The sequence below is a fragment of the Megalobrama amblycephala genome, linkage group LG4 (genome assembly GCF_018812025.1).
Source record: "Megalobrama amblycephala isolate DHTTF-2021 linkage group LG4, ASM1881202v1, whole genome shotgun sequence".
NCBI classification, from domain to species: Eukaryota; Metazoa; Chordata; class Actinopteri; order Cypriniformes; family Xenocyprididae; genus Megalobrama; species Megalobrama amblycephala.
The window spans coordinates 56,006,537-56,023,160 of NC_063047.1; the positions used below are offsets into that span (position 1 = coordinate 56,006,537).

Here is a 16,624-nt window from a genome sequence, read left to right on the forward strand (position 1 = left end):
TGGAAATCAAAGAGTCCTTATATGGTCACTGGTGGAGTCTGAAACCGTGTCCTAACCAACCGTGACGCGACGCCGCGACATGCGATAAAGGTTTTTGTCCTAACCAGCCACGACGGCGACGATTTTATTTTAGAAATGGTATCTATTTCTCCGCGACGTTGCGGCTGGAACAGCAACACAAAGTATGGCAATGATAATATCAGGTACTGTTTATATGCTTTATTTAATGTTAAATGTGTATAATGTGAGTTTGATTATCATTCCGTGTTCCCAGCTTTTAGCTTTTCAGCTTTTAGCTCTAATTCACCTCAGATTTTGAAAATAAATAAATGGGCAAAAGAATGTTCAAAGTGTCAACTCAATGAGAGCAAACAAGTGTATTCTATGACAAAGATTGTTTCAGTCACTCCGTATGTACTTTAAATAATGTTTAATTGATGTAATATTTATTTATTTTTTTATGTACTAACCCATCTCATCGTGTCTGATGTGCTCTTGCCAAGAGAGCCCGCCCACACTCTCTTCTGATTGGCTGTGGTTTTTGATTGATTTTATCGCTTCTCATTGTCACATCGCGTCTAGGACAGTCAAATTGCTTGTTGCTGGAATCTTAACGCAGCGTGTCTGGTTAGGACACGGTGTAAAGCCACCTTTCCACTGCACACGACAAACGGCAGCTGCTGGACCGGAAGTCATTCATTTCCAATGGAGAGTAGTACGGGGGCTGCGTGGAGTTCCGATCATATGCGAATGCAGAAATTTCGGATCCGATTTGAGCTTCGGATGCGTTGAAATATTTGAACTTCTGCGGCTAGACCGTATGCAACCGGCTGACCGGATATGATGTATTCTAATCAAAACTATTAGCGCGAAGTTAGAATTACCAACATTTTAACACTTTAACGTTATTCTGTAAACACTATTTCTGTAAAATGGCGGTTAATAATTATTTCAGATTTATTTTTTATTTTTTTTATAATTATTAAATCAATTTTTACGTTGATTACACTCTAAAAACTCCTGGGTTATTTCTTTAACCCATTTTCTGGGTTATTTGTGTTGGGTTAAAATTATGTTGTTTTTTTTCCAGAGAGTAACCATTTTCTGGGTTATAAGGCTAATATTTTGACCCAATTCCTGGGTTATTTTTCAAAGAGTAACCCATGTTCGGGGTTAACGCCCCTTCCCCCCGCCCCCCCCTTCGGTGCAACTTCGTCGCGTATTCAAGGTAAGCAAGTATTTTCAGTGTCAATGTAACGTAAACTTTTCTGTGTCCATGTCCCCATTGCTAGTTTAGCACCATTTGTTGAAAAAATGACCATGGCTTACCGTGGTAATTCTGTGGTTAGCATGTAGCCGCCTGCGGATATCGCGACAACATCTAACTAGTTTAAAGTCCGTGTAAAGTCAAAATAAATGTGTTTTGAGTTTGTCAGACTAAATAAGAAAGTGTTATTAACCACCCAGCCAAATTTGAATGATTAAAAATAACGATAAATTCATGAAATTAGGTGTCAAAATGGTTGAAATGCTTTTTACACATCGTTGAGAAATACGTATGACCTATTTAATGTGTTTAGAAGAAAATGACTGAATTCACTTTACACTGTCTTTAAATTATATTTTTCATAAACTGTGCTGTACTTATCTCATTGTTATAATATTGGTAATAATACAATAAGTACAGTGCAGCTAGTGGCGACTTCATGCCGCGTTAAGGGTGTTGAACACCGGACGAGAAGCGCCGTGTCTAGGACAACTCGAGGTATCGTGTACTTTCTCAGTTTATGGCCAGCAATATTGTTATGTTTTAGGACATTGTGGAATTAAGATAATGTCAGTACTATGTTATGATTGTACTGTATAATTAAATACAACCGTTGCTGAGTCTGCAGTCTGAACACTTTACCTCAGAGCGTCCGTTAACTGAATGAATTGAGAATATCACCTGAAAATCCAATAACATCAGCAATTTTGATTCATGCAGCTGATTTCTGTAAATTAATGTAAAACTAACTTTATATTGCAGCACATGGTGAAGTCAGTATATACATTAATGACGATTTGAGACAAATAAGTGTAAATTTAATATAAATCTATGTACATGGCGCTGTGTGGCGCTGCAGGATTTTGAACAAGGTCCTGAACCGTTGCTGGGCGCCACGGACAGACGCCGAATGGCGCCGCCGGTGTGTGTACGCTCAGAGAATAATGTGTTTGAATTTTAAATACGCTTCTCGTCCGGTGTGCGATCCCCTTTAGCCGAGGCTAGAGCGACGAGGCAACACAATAGTTGAGTTATGTTAACAAGCTGCGCTGTGCTTATCATATTATACAGTGCTCTACGGGCTTAAGTAGTGAGAGTTAAAGAAGCGTGTCAAATCTTCAAATTGTTGCTAACCTCTATTGTTTTCTCCAGGTCATTTTAAATGGAGAGCTTTGTCACTGATAAGCTGAGTGGCGGATGTCTGAGCTGTTAGAGAATTTTAGAGGTGAGCGTTTTACTCTTTAAAGGGATAGTTCACCCAAAAATGAAAATTTGATGGTTATCTACTTACCCCCAGGGCATCCAAGATGTAGGAGACTTTGTTTCTTCAGTCGAACACAAATGATGATTTTTAACTCCAACCGTTGCCGTCTGTCAGTCTTATAATGCGAGTGAATGGTAACAATTTATAAGAGTCAAAAAATATGCTTAGACAAATCCAAACTGAACCCTGCGGCTCATGACGACACATTGATGTCCTAAGACACGAAACGATTGGTTTGTGCGAGAAACCTAAGCGATTGCTGAACGCAGTTGGACATAGTGGTGTTTTAGAGGTAAAAAATGATATAATTTTCGGTTTCTTGCACAAACCGATTGTTTCGTGTCTTAGGACATCAATGCATCGTCACGAGCCGCAGGGTTTAATTTGGATTTGTCTGAGCATATTTTTTGACATATCCAAATTGTGTTACCATTCATTCACATTATAAGACTGACAGACTGCAACGGTTGGAGTTAAAAATCATAATTTGTGTTCTACTGAAGAAACAAAGTCACCTACATCTTGGATGCCCTGGGGGTAAGCAGATAAACATCAAATTTTCATTTTTGGGTGAACTATCCCTTTAACTGCCCTCATATCATCTCTTTATACCTAAATATTTTTTCTTTAATATGGCTTAAATGTGTCGGTGCAAGATTTTGTGACAGTCACAACTTCTTCGACAGTGGGGAATGCATCTCTATAATAACCCTTATACACTGCGTTCCAAATTATTATGCAATTGACATATCAGTAAGATTTCAGTACAATAAACATTCAGATTTTAGTTTTTCTAAGTTAAAAAATAAAAATGTTTGTTTGTTTATTTATCCATGTCTTTTTAGATAACTGGTATGAATCTCAGACAAAATAATTTGCCAGGTGTATGGAAACTCTACTTAGAGGTTGTTCCACATTATTAAGCAAGTCACAGTTCTCATGAAATATGGGGAGGAAGAAAGATTTTTCTGAAGATGAAAAGCATGAAATGGTGCAATGTTGTGCAAAAGGCATGAAAACAACTAATATTGTGTGAAACTGAATGGAGATTATCAAATTATCATAAGATTTGTGAGTGATTTAGAGCACAGCAGAACTCGGTCAGATAAAGGCTTATTAATTAAAGTTCCTATCAAAAAAATTAATTGTATTAAAAGGGCAGCTATAAAAAAAGCCAGTGTTCAGCAGCAAACAGGTATTTGAAGCTTCTGGTGTCTCTGGAGTCTCAAGAAGCTCTCCATGCAGGCTGGCAGTTGTGCATAAAGATGCATTTTAGACACCACTAACCAAACCTAACAAAGAGAAACATTTACAGTGGGTGTAGAAATACCTTTTCAAACAGTTTTATTGCTGTGGTGTTTTTTTGCAGCATGGGATAGTGCATAGTGCATTGTACAAATAGTGCATTGTACTATGCACTATCCTCCTTTTTATACCATAGCTGAAAATGGCCAGTTATGAACTCCACATATCTTGCAAAAGTAATTTTAATACCCTCCATCTCACTTCCCAACATTCCAGCCCAAATCATCACCCACCAGCTCCTTGCTGACGTCACAGTTTTGTTGGAACGTTTTAATACAATTAATTTTTTTGACAGGAACTTTCCTCAATAAGCCTTTATCTGACCGAGTTCTGCTGTGCTCTAAATCAATCACAAATCTTATGATAATTCGATAATCTCCATTCAGTTTTACACAATATTAGTTGTTTTCATTCCTTTTGCACAACATTGCACCATTTCACGCTTTTCATCTTCAGAAAGATCTTTCTTCCTCCCCATATTGCATGAGAACTGTGACTTGCTTAATAATGTGGAACAACCTCTAAGTAGGGTTTCCACAGATCTGGCAAATTATTTTGTCTGAGATTGATACCAGTTATCTAAAAAGACAAGGATAAATAAGCGAACAAACATTTTCTTAGAAAAACTAAAATCTGAATGTTTACTGTACAGAAATCTTACTGATTTGTCTCTTGCATAATAATTTGGAACGCAGTGTAGTTAAAAGGTACTTGTGCCTTGTCTTTAAGCTGTTATGCATAATAAAGGGCCAGATATTCACCTTTGCATTAATGTCATTATTACACTTGTTAATGAAAGAAAAGATGGACAGTGTAGACTGTCATTCACACAAAATGGGTAATGCTGCAAAAGAACCACATTAAGTTAACTAGAAAATTGGGCCAGGTTTTTTTTTTTTTTTTTTTTTTAAAACAACATCATTCCCTTAAAAGTTATTATTTGTTAGCTTGATAATCAAAGAGTGTCTGGTGAGTGGTTCACAATTGTCTCGACTTATTAACAATACTCATGTTGTCTTGTTTTCTGTCTTTCAGGCGAAGACAGAGATAAGGAGGCATTTCTTCTCTTAGATGAGGACACTATCAAAAATCTTGTCCCTCAAGTTCAATCCAGTTATTGAATGTTGTCAAATATTTGAGAGAGAATGAGTGTTGTTTATTTTTCTATTTTTTCTAATGTCTAATGTAATTACAGTGTGACCTAAGATAAATAGGTCCAAGTGTGTAGAGTTTATGTAGAGTTTAATTTAATTTAATGCAATAAAAATGTAAAAGTGCTTGAAGTAGGGCTGCACGATATATCGTATGAGATTGTCACGCGCATTTAATAGACAGAACCGTAGATCACTGACAAGCCACGCAATTGCGTGGCTTGTCAGTGAACTACGACTCTGTCTATTAAACGGCTCTGTCTATTAAATGCTGACGAAATGCGCGTGACAATCTCATGCGATATATCGTGCAGCCCTAGCTTGAAGTGTGTAAGTGCCTGAAGTTTTATTTTCTGAAATAAGGCATACTGGCATAGTAACCCAAGTTAGGTTATTTTTGACCTTTGACCTTTTGTTTAAAAAGGGACCTACTAATTTCTGGGTTATTTCAACCCAGATATTGGGGTTGTTCTTTTGACCCAGAAGTTGGGTTATATTAACTACAATTTTGGGTTATTTTAACCCATCATTTGGGTCAGGTATTTAACCCAGAAGTTGGGTCAAAAAGAATAACCCATTTTTCTGGGTTGAAATAACCTAGAAATTAGTTGGTCCCTTTTTAACCCAGGAGTTTTTAGTGTGTAGCTCTCTAAAATCTACTATGTTTTTATTTTAGATGTATTGAGGGTCATTTGCTTTGTGTGGATATATTAATATATGCATTAACGTTACATTCATTAAAATCGTTCAGTTTACCATGGTGAATAAGCCGAGGGTAACGGTTGCTTCACGACCAATTTCAAAGTTCCGTACGACTGCCGCTAGGGGGCGAAATGCGACAATCGGATGCGAATGTCGTGTGCAGTGGAAAGGCGGCTTAAGGGCCCTATCATACATCCGGTGCAATGTGGCGTGACGCAAGTGTTTTTTGCTAGTTTTGCTAGTTTCAGCCATTTTCACGTCCAGCACCACGTTGTTTAAATAGTAAATGCATTTGCACCCATCTGTGCACCCATGACGAGGTGTGTTCAGGCACATTGTTGGCGCGTTACGTTACGTAAAACTAACATTTATGATTACGTATTCCATAATGTGAACATATTCCATTTGAGTCAATATTAAATTAAACTATAATTCCACTTAAATACTTTGTGTAGCTGAAACATAATTAAATTGCATTACACTATTAAAAACAGAATCTTTAATTTAACTCAACTCTTTTACTGTTAACTGCTAGTTAGCAATAGCACAAGTACACTTGCATGTACTAGTTAGCAAAGAGACTATCACTGTACTGAAGTGTGCACAGCCATTGCTTTTTAAATAAAGCAGCATATAGTCTTATTTGGCCAATCCTTGACCTAATCCATCACATTGATAGCATATTGGTAAGCTCTTATGAATTCTAGTCATTGATAGATATGTATTAATTTAATCATCATTAAATCTTCCTAATGTTGCATTATTATTATTTAACATGTTATTGATTTGGTAACACTTATATGAATACCATGCTTATAATGATTTAAAAGCCCATTTATAAGTAAGTATTACTATTCTATAAATATATTTATAAAGACTCATTAAGACCTATACTGCATTATAAGAACAGTTATAGATACATTTATATTATTTTTATAATTACTTATAAGACATGCATTTGCTATTTCAATGTGCATGCTCATAATCCTTTATACACTGATTTATAAATGATCATATATAAAATAGTTCCATAGACTCTTGTTTGCATTAGAGGTCATGAATAGTGTTAAAATCTGTATCTCCTCAGCCATATTGCTAATAGCAGTTTGGAATTATACTTTAAAAATATTGTTGTAGTGTTTTGCAAGTATGTAACATGAAAAAAGATACATTTTTTTTTCCAACTGTTTGTATTAATGATTTCTGTTTTTATTATCATTACATGAATTATTGTTCATTAGTTACATTCACAAGTAAGCAACTTAAAATGTATAATGAGCACATCTTCATGATTTCTAGACATTTTCTTTAGGAAAATTGCATCCTATGTTTTCACTTTATTTAAAGTCATCAATGATGCATTTATAGAGAGTAGTAACTATTATTACTCACAATAAGTATTGAGAAGAACAAAACACAGCTATTAATAACAATATACTTACTTATTTGAAAGAAATACATCTGAATTACTAATAATTGTAACTATAATATAATAACATTTTAGTAATGCAGGTTGCATCTTTATAAATACATTCATGGAACCATATGACTGACTAATTAATATTTATAAATCAGTGTGTAATGGATTATGAGCATGTGCATTGAAAAAGCAATAAGTATAAATGGGGCTATAATTCATTATAAGCATGGACTTCAAAGAAAGTGTTTATTTTTAATGTGATCTCATTGTACCAGCTACTATTTGAAGCTTCATGAATGCAGAAGTGTGATAAAGGCCTGCATACGAAATCGCATACTTACCTACTATATAGTAGACGAAAAACAGTATGTCACAAAAGAAGTATGTCCAAATTCACATAACACACTGCCTAAAAGAGTAGGCAAAAAGTACCTGGATGAGACTTCTTCCGGTGAGATTAAAGTGTGCATACGATGGACACTTTACTATCCCATGCAGACACTAAAGAGGATTTGTGAATGGTAGTGACGCAACACAACTGACGCTGGTAGGTCACGTGATAAGGGCAACATGGCGAATATAGTACGTCCAGATTACATTCATACTATACACATTTATAATACATAGAACATTCTTTTTTAGAGGTCGCAAAGTAATTACTTAAGCACCTAATTAAGAGAGTATTATATTTTGGACGCAGCCTTATTCTTCCTTAACAGTCGGAAGCAAAGCATGCTGGGAACTAGAAATCTGCCGTCACTCGTTCTGTTTGAGTTATGCTTAATATTATCAGTTGAGTTCACACTTTTTTTCTATTAAGTACAATGAACTATAAGTAATATGAGTAAAATGAACTTGTTTCATCAAGTAAATTTGACTGATAGGTTTTACATTGTAGGGAATACCAATATGGCCGCTGCAAAAGTTCTCATATCTTTGTTGGTGCATCCAGTGCCCAAGGAAGTCGACCGGAAGTTGAAGTCGGCCGCGTGCCGCCATCTTGTAGCAGAACTTCACTTGCGTTAGCCATCCCATTGACTCCCATTCATTTTGGCGTCACTTTGACAGCAAATAACTTTACATCTGAGGCGTTTAAAGACTCAATTTGTCCATTATTTATTTCTAAAGATACACGACAATGTATAAAGGGCTCCATTACCTTCTATGTTACATTATGGCCCCGTAGAAACAGTTTTTGTAAAAATAGGCTAACGATTGCGTCATAACCACTCGACTCTCTGTCGCACAGTAGAGAAATTACCGTACAGACAGGAGGAGAAGCTCGCAGGCAATATTATGCATTAACTTAATATGGCGTACTGGCGTTACATTTTAAAATACTATACAAAATAATTAATCAGAATAATTACTCCTGCTCACTCACGCCAAAGAACTCCCCGCTCAAGCTCGCCGTCTCTGCAAGATTAACGATGGCAGTTTGCACGCACAGCTACTAGAAGATTTACATCTGGCAGACAGGTTGCTGACGTCATCAAGCTTAGTTTGAGTCTGCGCGTCAGAAACGGAAGTGCTAAAAATCGCTAAAAATGGGCTTCACTTGTCTCAATTGAGTTCCAATGGGGTCGCTGTGTCCATTTCTTTTACTGTCTATGGGTGCATCACAAAAAACAGCTGTTTTAACAGGAGTGTGTAGACTTTTTATATCCATATTATGTTGCTTTTTTAAAGCTTGCCAGTAAGAAGCAGAGAAGCAGAAACACAAATATTCTTTGTATTTTAAAGGTGCCCTAGAATTAAAAATTGAATTTACCATGACATAGTTAAATAACAAGAGTTCAGTACATGGAAATGACATATAGTGAGTCTCAAACACCATTGTTTCCTCCTTCTTATGTAAATTTGATTTTTGCAAAAGACCTCTAAAAAACTGGCAAATCTCAACATAACACCGACTGTTACGTAACAGTCGGGATCATTAATATGTACGCCCCCAATATTTGCATATGCCAGCTCATGTTCAAGGCATTAGACAAGGGCAGGCAGTATTAACGTCTGGATCTGTGCACAGCTGAATCATCAGACTAGGTAAGCAAGCAAGAACAATAGCGAAAAATGGCAGATGGAGCAATAATAACGGACATGATCTATGATATCATGATATTTTTAGTGATATTTGTAAATTGTCTTTCTAAATGTTTCGTTAGCATGTTGCTAATGTACTGTTAAATGTGGTTAAAGTTACCATCGTTTCTTACTGTATTCACGGAGACAAGACTGTCGTTATTTTCATTTTTTAAACACTTGCAGTCTGTATAATTCATAAACACAACTTCATTGAATGTGTCACTGCAGTAACACTGCTCACTTTGCTTCAAACTCATGGGCTCCATATAAACCAAACAATACCATTTATAACCTCCTCATTGCCCCTCCTATCAGATAAGAACATAGTGTCATCCAGAATCCAGATAACAAGTGCCATGGCGCTTATTAAGTTGTGAAATAAGCGCATGCTTTGAGTAATGTTTAACATAATGACGTGATTAGATAGCTCATTGTGAAGCTGCTAATAAGCAGCTGAGTGAAAGGCTTGGAATTTGAACAAATATGGTATGAACAGGAAGTTGTTTACAACACTCATTATGACATCAAATTCAACAATAAAAACTAGTAAACAATAAAACAATAAAAATGGTGATTCAGTCACACCTTGTGATTCTCACAAGGACCCTTGCATACCCTGACCTGAAGGGTCACTCATTCAAACAGAAAAACTCCATGAAAGCCATGTTATCACACTGTTATACTTTTAAAAGTCTCATTACTAAAGCTCAACATCTTTATACAACATACATAAATTTTGGAAACTTAATTGCACTTTAATAATATACTCAACTCTTACTTGTACTGCAGATAAAACAAAGAAGCAATATATGCAAGACTCCTAAAGAAATGTATATATAAAACAGCAACAAACTAGAGTCCAGCATGAATGTGTTACTCTAGTACTGTTTAAAAGCATTCCAGGATGTACCCAGTGTAATTTGAGTTTTGTTTCACGTTGTTTATATTTTTTGGTCACTACTACAATCACTACATAATTCTTGTACTTCCAATTTAGTTTTGACTAGAGATACACTGATGTATCAGCATATTGGCTATAGCATGAAAAAGGCCGATATAACAAACCGATTTTATTTATTAATTAATAAATAAAGTTTATTAATAAATTAAGTTTATTAATTAACTGCGTGAAGGCACTTGTATAATGTCTTTTAGCAGTCAATCTTTTTGGTGAAGTAGCAAAATTTATAGTTGATATATAAAGCAACATAACTGAAATGTTGTTCATAGAAATATTTGACAGAAAAATAACCTCTGAAGGTTGCCATGTTGTCTTATTTTTTTGTGCCTCACTTATAATGTTGGCTTGTTTATGTTCAATAAAAATGATTTGATGATGCAGCAATAAACTTTATGCATACGATTTTCAGAGTTGCTAAATTAAAGGGTTAGTTCACCCAAAAATGAAAATTCTGTCATTAATTACTCACCGTCATGTCGTTACACACCCGTAAGACCTTTGTTCATCTTCGGAACACAAATTTAGATATTTTTTATGAAATCCAAGAGGTAAATGACTCCTCCATAGACAGCAATTAAACCACCACTTTCAAGGTCAAGGAAGGTAAAGACATCGTAAAAACAGTCGACGTGACTGCAGTGGTTCTACCTTAATTTTATGAAGTGACGAGAATACTTTTTTCACGCAAAAACAAAACAAAAATAACTACTTTATTCAACATCTTCTCTTCTGTGTTATTCTCATACGCTGTTTACATTCAGCGCTTCCAGGTTCTATGTCAGAGCGCAGCCCGCACAGCCTCAGTATTGGCAGAGGCTGTTCACCTGAGCAGCACGACGCATTCGTGCGATACTGACGCAGGAGACGACCAATAATGAGTTGGTGTTCTAACGTAAGGCTGTCAAGGAATTTCCCTTGCGGTATTTTTGAATGGCTCAATAGCGTGATATGCGGTTTGTGTATTGTGCAAATTGTGTATATATATATATATATATATATATATATATATATATATATATAAAAAAAATCTGTGTAACGAGGTCATATTCAAAACAGGAAGTGAGGAAGAGAACGTCAAAATAAGGGTCTACATTACAGAACATAAGCCTGACAATAAGATCGTAGGGCTATTGTTATATATTAAAATACTTACGATCCTTGAATCTGATTAAACAAGAGACTTTCTGCTGATATTTCATGAGTATAAGCAGAACTACTCATCTCTGCGCATTCTAGATGGGCTGTCAGTCAGTACATTTACATTGTTGCGCCACAAGGTGGCGACAAGGGACTGTCTTTGAGTCTTTAAACTGTTCATTCAACTACACACTCAAAACCGCTGATTCATTCGAAGAGAGATGTAAAGAAACAAGCTGTTGAAATCATTTTAACTTTGATCGCCACTTTATAAGGCTCAGCTGACTAGTAATCGATGCTAAGGCAGAGATTTCGCTATCCTTGGACACGGCCTTTTTTCACAAATATATATATGTCTCAGCCTGAAGGACAGGTAATTGCACGCGCTCAGTTGATCTCTCTCACATTCACTGTCTGTTTAGGCTTGTTTAGTGCAAATCTACGGAGCCTCTGTCTGTACAAATCACCAAAATACACATTATGCTATCATTATTAACTTATTTAATATTTAGTACACATGCATGAAGTCTAAAACGAGAAGGACATAATCTTTCAAAAAATAACATGCAAATATCGCGGTTGCTGCAGTTTTTAGAGTCCTCTGCGGTTGGCTCGTCAATAGCGCGGTATTACGATATTGCGGTTATCGCGACAGCCCTATTCTGATGTACGTAGAACCTAACTTATTACTTTAAAACATGATCAAAACAATAATCTATTTTAATGACAAAATTTTAAATAATGAGCAAGTGACAAATATCGGTAGTTGTATAGTTGTTTTTTAAAATCGGTATCCATACTGGCCCAAAATGTCCTGTACATCCCTAGTTTTGACTATATTACTATACTATTATTATAAAAATGTGGAAAATAATATTAATAAAGAATAAGAAGATAATTAAATTGACAATTAAAGCCAAGGACATGTCAGAAACAAAGGGGACCTGGATGAAAGAGCGCTTATAAAGTTATGTACCAGAGAAGTGTTGACAATCTAGGTGGATGATGTCAATAATACAATGTAAAAAATGTATTAAAGAAAATAAAAGTTTGCGTTTGTGTAAAAAAAAAAATTAAAAAAAAAAATCCATATTTAACAAATTATGAAGTAAAATATCTAGCTTCCGCCAGAGCGCCTTCCGTATTCAAATTACGTAAAAAAATTTAAATAGGGATGGCATAGGATGTAGGCGGTCTGGTGGAAGCTAGATATTACTTCATAACTTGTTAAATATGGATTTTGTTTTTACACAAACGCATCGCTTCTATTCAGAAGGCCTTTATTAACCCACCGGAGCTGTGTGGAATATGTTTATGATGGAAGGATGTGGATGGAGACAGCTCATACTCATTTGGTAACGCATACTGCCATTATAATGCTCGGATGCGTCAGGATATTTATTAATAATTTTATGATTGTGTTCATCAGAAAGAAGAAAGTCATATACGCCTAGGATGGCTTGAGGTTGAGTAAAGCTTGGGGTAATTTTCATTTGAAAGTGAACTAATCCTTTAAGCCTTGTCTGTGAAACCGGGGGTGAACGTATTTACACAAGGGCTGTTCATTAAACGTGTTCATTTGGTGTGAAGAATTATGGAAAAAAATAATGTTAAAATGATTAACGATTTGAACGCACCCCACCTGGCCCAGAATGTCATTTTACATTGCATGCAGTTTAGTTACAAACATGATGAAGGGCAGATTGACCGCGTGACGAAGCCTATTAGAATGCAGTTAAAATGCCACTAAAATTTAAGATATGAGGGCAAAAATGTCATATATTTATATCAAATGATATAGTTTAGTATTATCACACGATTAAGTGTGTCGTTGTTTTTAAAAATACTGATTTTATACAACAGTTCAATAAACAAGTTAATATTATGTTTCATCTTAGACACAATATTGTCTGTTTTTGCTCAATTTCACCAAACAGTTCCAAACAAAGCCACAACAGAAACTGTTGTGCATCTCCAAGCAACACACTGCGGTGTCTCGTTACTGAATGAATCCACTTGTTTTTTTTACGAATTGAGTGAGCCATTGACTCAGTGACCCATTCATTGAGACAGCCACTTGATTTATTCCTGAATTAATCAGCCATTTGAATGAATTGGTTAAATGAATGACTGAATGACTCACTCATTAAAACAGTGGCTGTGTCCGAAGGCTGACTAGTAGCCTCGCTGCCTTATCAGGCAACGCCTGCATCCGAAAGCTTAAAAATGGTGGTCAGTTTGTATATAAATGTTAATTTCTAACCAATGTTTTCCACATTTGATGTCTTTTCCAGTGAGAAATTAGTATTGTAGCAATTAAATTAGGGCTGGGCGATATATCGCATGCGATTCTCACGCGCATTTCGTCAGTAAAGCCGGTTCCCTGATTACCGCTAAATCGCCATCACCTGCTTTAAAATGGAGCGCCTTTTAATAGACAGAGCCGTAATTCACTGATAAGCCACGCAAAATCGGGTTCATTATCGTAGTCGATTCATCTTCGATACTGAGCGCGATTTTGCGTGGCTTGTCCGTGAACTACGGCTTTGTCTATTAAAAGGCGCTCCATTCGAAAGCAGGTGATGGCGATTTAGCGGTAATCAGGGAACCGGCTTTACTGACGAAATGCGCGTGAGAATCGCATGCGATATATCGCCCAGCCCTAAATTAAATATTCACTTAGTGCGAATAAGCTTTGCAAGAAGGTACCTCACAAAACTGATTTCGGACAGACTTCTAAGGCAGCGTAAAGGTTTCATGATCTACAACAAAATAAATTGTGCTTTGGAGATAATGCAAATATTTAATTACTATAATAGAAATTTCTTGCTAGAAATAACATCAAAAGTGGAAAAAGTTGTTCAAAATGTACATTTACACACAAACTGACCACCAACCACAACTTTCAGATGCCATATTTATTTTTAGCTCAACTGTCAGGAAATGAGACGCACAGGATTGTGTGATATCATAGGCTGTGAAGTATACATCTATGGTGCCTTCATAATTCGATCAAATGAAGGTATCTCAGGAGACAGGAATTGAAGCCAACACTGGATTTGGAGTTTCAGACGTGTCTTGATGCCTTCCTACCTTGGAATGCATCAAAGTCCCTTTCAAGGAAAGTCTGTTCATTCGGCGGCCATATTTGCAACGCCTCCGGGCAGCTATTCCGGGCGTCCAAGACCTATCTATTTGAATGTGGGAATCCTGAAATCTTAAAAACTGCTTGGCGAATTCACAAAAACATATTTCAAATCAGCAACAAAATTTGACATGAACTGTCCCATAAATGTTGTTTCTTATGCTCAAATAGCAATAGAAAAGCTTATTTTCAGGCTAGACGAGCCAATGTGCATGTGCAGTCCTAGGCAGGAGTCTCAGGTTTCTATCATAGGTTTCTATGGGAACAGGAGCAGCTGCAGTGATGCAATGACTTTATCAATCAGCGATTGGTTCTTTTATTTAGAAGGCAGGACATATTCTGCCATATTGCGTGTTGCAGTTTCTCCCATTTATAACTAATAGGAGTGAAGCATCTTTCTAAATCTATAGTCTTTAAATGCATCCTCCAAAAGCATCATCTTTCATCTTTGGGACGCAGCCAGTGACTTGCTGCCACCTACTGGCGGTTTTAGTTTCATATAGAGTATAGTTTGATTTTTCATTCATATTCATGCCACCTCTGAGCTACATTAAACAATCTGTGTATATATACCTTAATGCCACTTCAGTATATAATAAAAAAGTATATAATAAAAAAAAGTTTAGTTCAGTACATCTGCTTTACAGTAAACAAACGTCTCTAAATTTTTAACCCTTTCATTTTCAAAAAGGGGGTGACGGTTGTTAATGTCTCAATTATACCTCACAAATTCAAAGATCATAATCAGAAAGATATGAAAGCCAAAGATTATCTTTGTAAATTACGAATCTTATATGTTGTGGCTTTTCATGGAATGGTTACAAGTTACACTGTTTGCTAAAACGCAGATGCAGTTACCATCGAGCAGCACTATTCCCTTCTTGATGTCCTCCGACTCTCTGCTCCTGATCAAACACCACGCATACTCGAACTGCGTATCTTTAGACACAGACCCCTTTGATAACTCTGCCTTGTATTTCTTCTCGAATTTCTGTAAATAAAAATAATACAAAGTTGACAACGTGTCCACGACACAGACTAGCTTTCAAATTATCATCGGCCAAATAAAAAGCTCTAAACGCTCATGTAGCCTATGTAATGACAGTTAATCTGAGGTTACAGAGCATCTGGCAGATGTGGACTATATATAACGCATTTATTCAGTGAGGAAGTTTTCACGCACTTAAAAAAAGTAAATACAAAAAAAAAAAAAAAAAAAAAAAAAAAGAAGAAGAAGAAATAATTTCAAACAGACATGGGAAAACACAACAAATTACCTCCAGATCTTCTGGTGTAACAACCTCACCAACAACAGCTTCCATTGTAACGGAAATAATAATGTGTTTACACCGGATATTCCAGTCACATGATTGCAGACGATTTCTAGTGTATGTGGATTGTCTGTCAAACAATAACAGCTCTCTGGTCGCCTTTTGATTAACAATCTTTTTTTCCATTAGTTTAATTATTGCTGCGTTCTAGACGAGGTTAGACGTGGGAACATCCTAAATTTAATGTCCCACTTTAGTGAGTTTCAGACGTCACGTTCACACGTTGACCACATGATGTCGCCATGACACAACCAGAGCCGTTAAATATGAAAAATGTTTTTCAACGGCTCTGGACACAACGAGGTGGGAAAAATCCTAATTCCGAGCTGCCTGGAAAGCAGCATAGTCACTAAGAAGCATTATAAAGCTCAATTTAAGCTACAGTTAAAACTTATGTTGATGACGAAAGTATACCATCTCACATTTATATAGGAGATGTCTCTTTACAAAACATGTCAAATAGAATAGTCATCTTAATTACTGCGTCAATGGGTTTTTATGTCCACTTTCAGTTTGTTGCAGCCATGATTTTGTTGAACATTATTTACTATTTCATATTTTGCATTTCAATAAACAATAGGCCTACTACAATTCATTTACATTACATTTTGCATGTCTTAATAAAATGCTATGTTCTAGTTCACTGTGAGCGGTTTCGGACACAGTTTAAACATTCCTTGCTGTGTGTAGCATGTATGTGTGTGGTAGCTTAACTGTGTTTATGTTTCTATGTAACTGCATTAAAGACAGGAAAAAATTGCTGAAAACATTTATAATAACATTTGAAAACAGTATTGTTCAGAAGTTACCTTCCCTTAGGAAGGTACTTCACCATAGGAAGGAACTTCACCATAGG

At 36.1% G+C, this 16,624-nt stretch overlaps 1 protein-coding gene across 2 annotated transcripts in view; it reads right to left on the reverse strand.

The window, feature by feature from the left end:
- Positions 1–15,931, reverse strand: part of LOC125268000 (mitochondrial fission 1 protein-like) — a 42,438-nt gene extending 26,507 nt beyond the window's left edge. Inside the window, exons 1-2 of one of the 2 annotated variants that reach the window (XM_048190141.1) lie at positions 15,715–15,931; positions 15,296–15,428 (exon numbers count right to left, since the gene is read on the reverse strand). In XM_048190141.1, coding sequence (XP_048046098.1) covers positions 15,296–15,428; positions 15,715–15,894 — 313 coding nt within the window. In that variant the 5' untranslated portion in view covers positions 15,895–15,931. The remainder of the gene's footprint in view (positions 1–15,295; positions 15,429–15,714) is intronic. The other variant, XM_048190140.1, reaches the window with a different exon arrangement.
- Between the last annotated feature and the right edge of the window lie 693 nt (positions 15,932–16,624).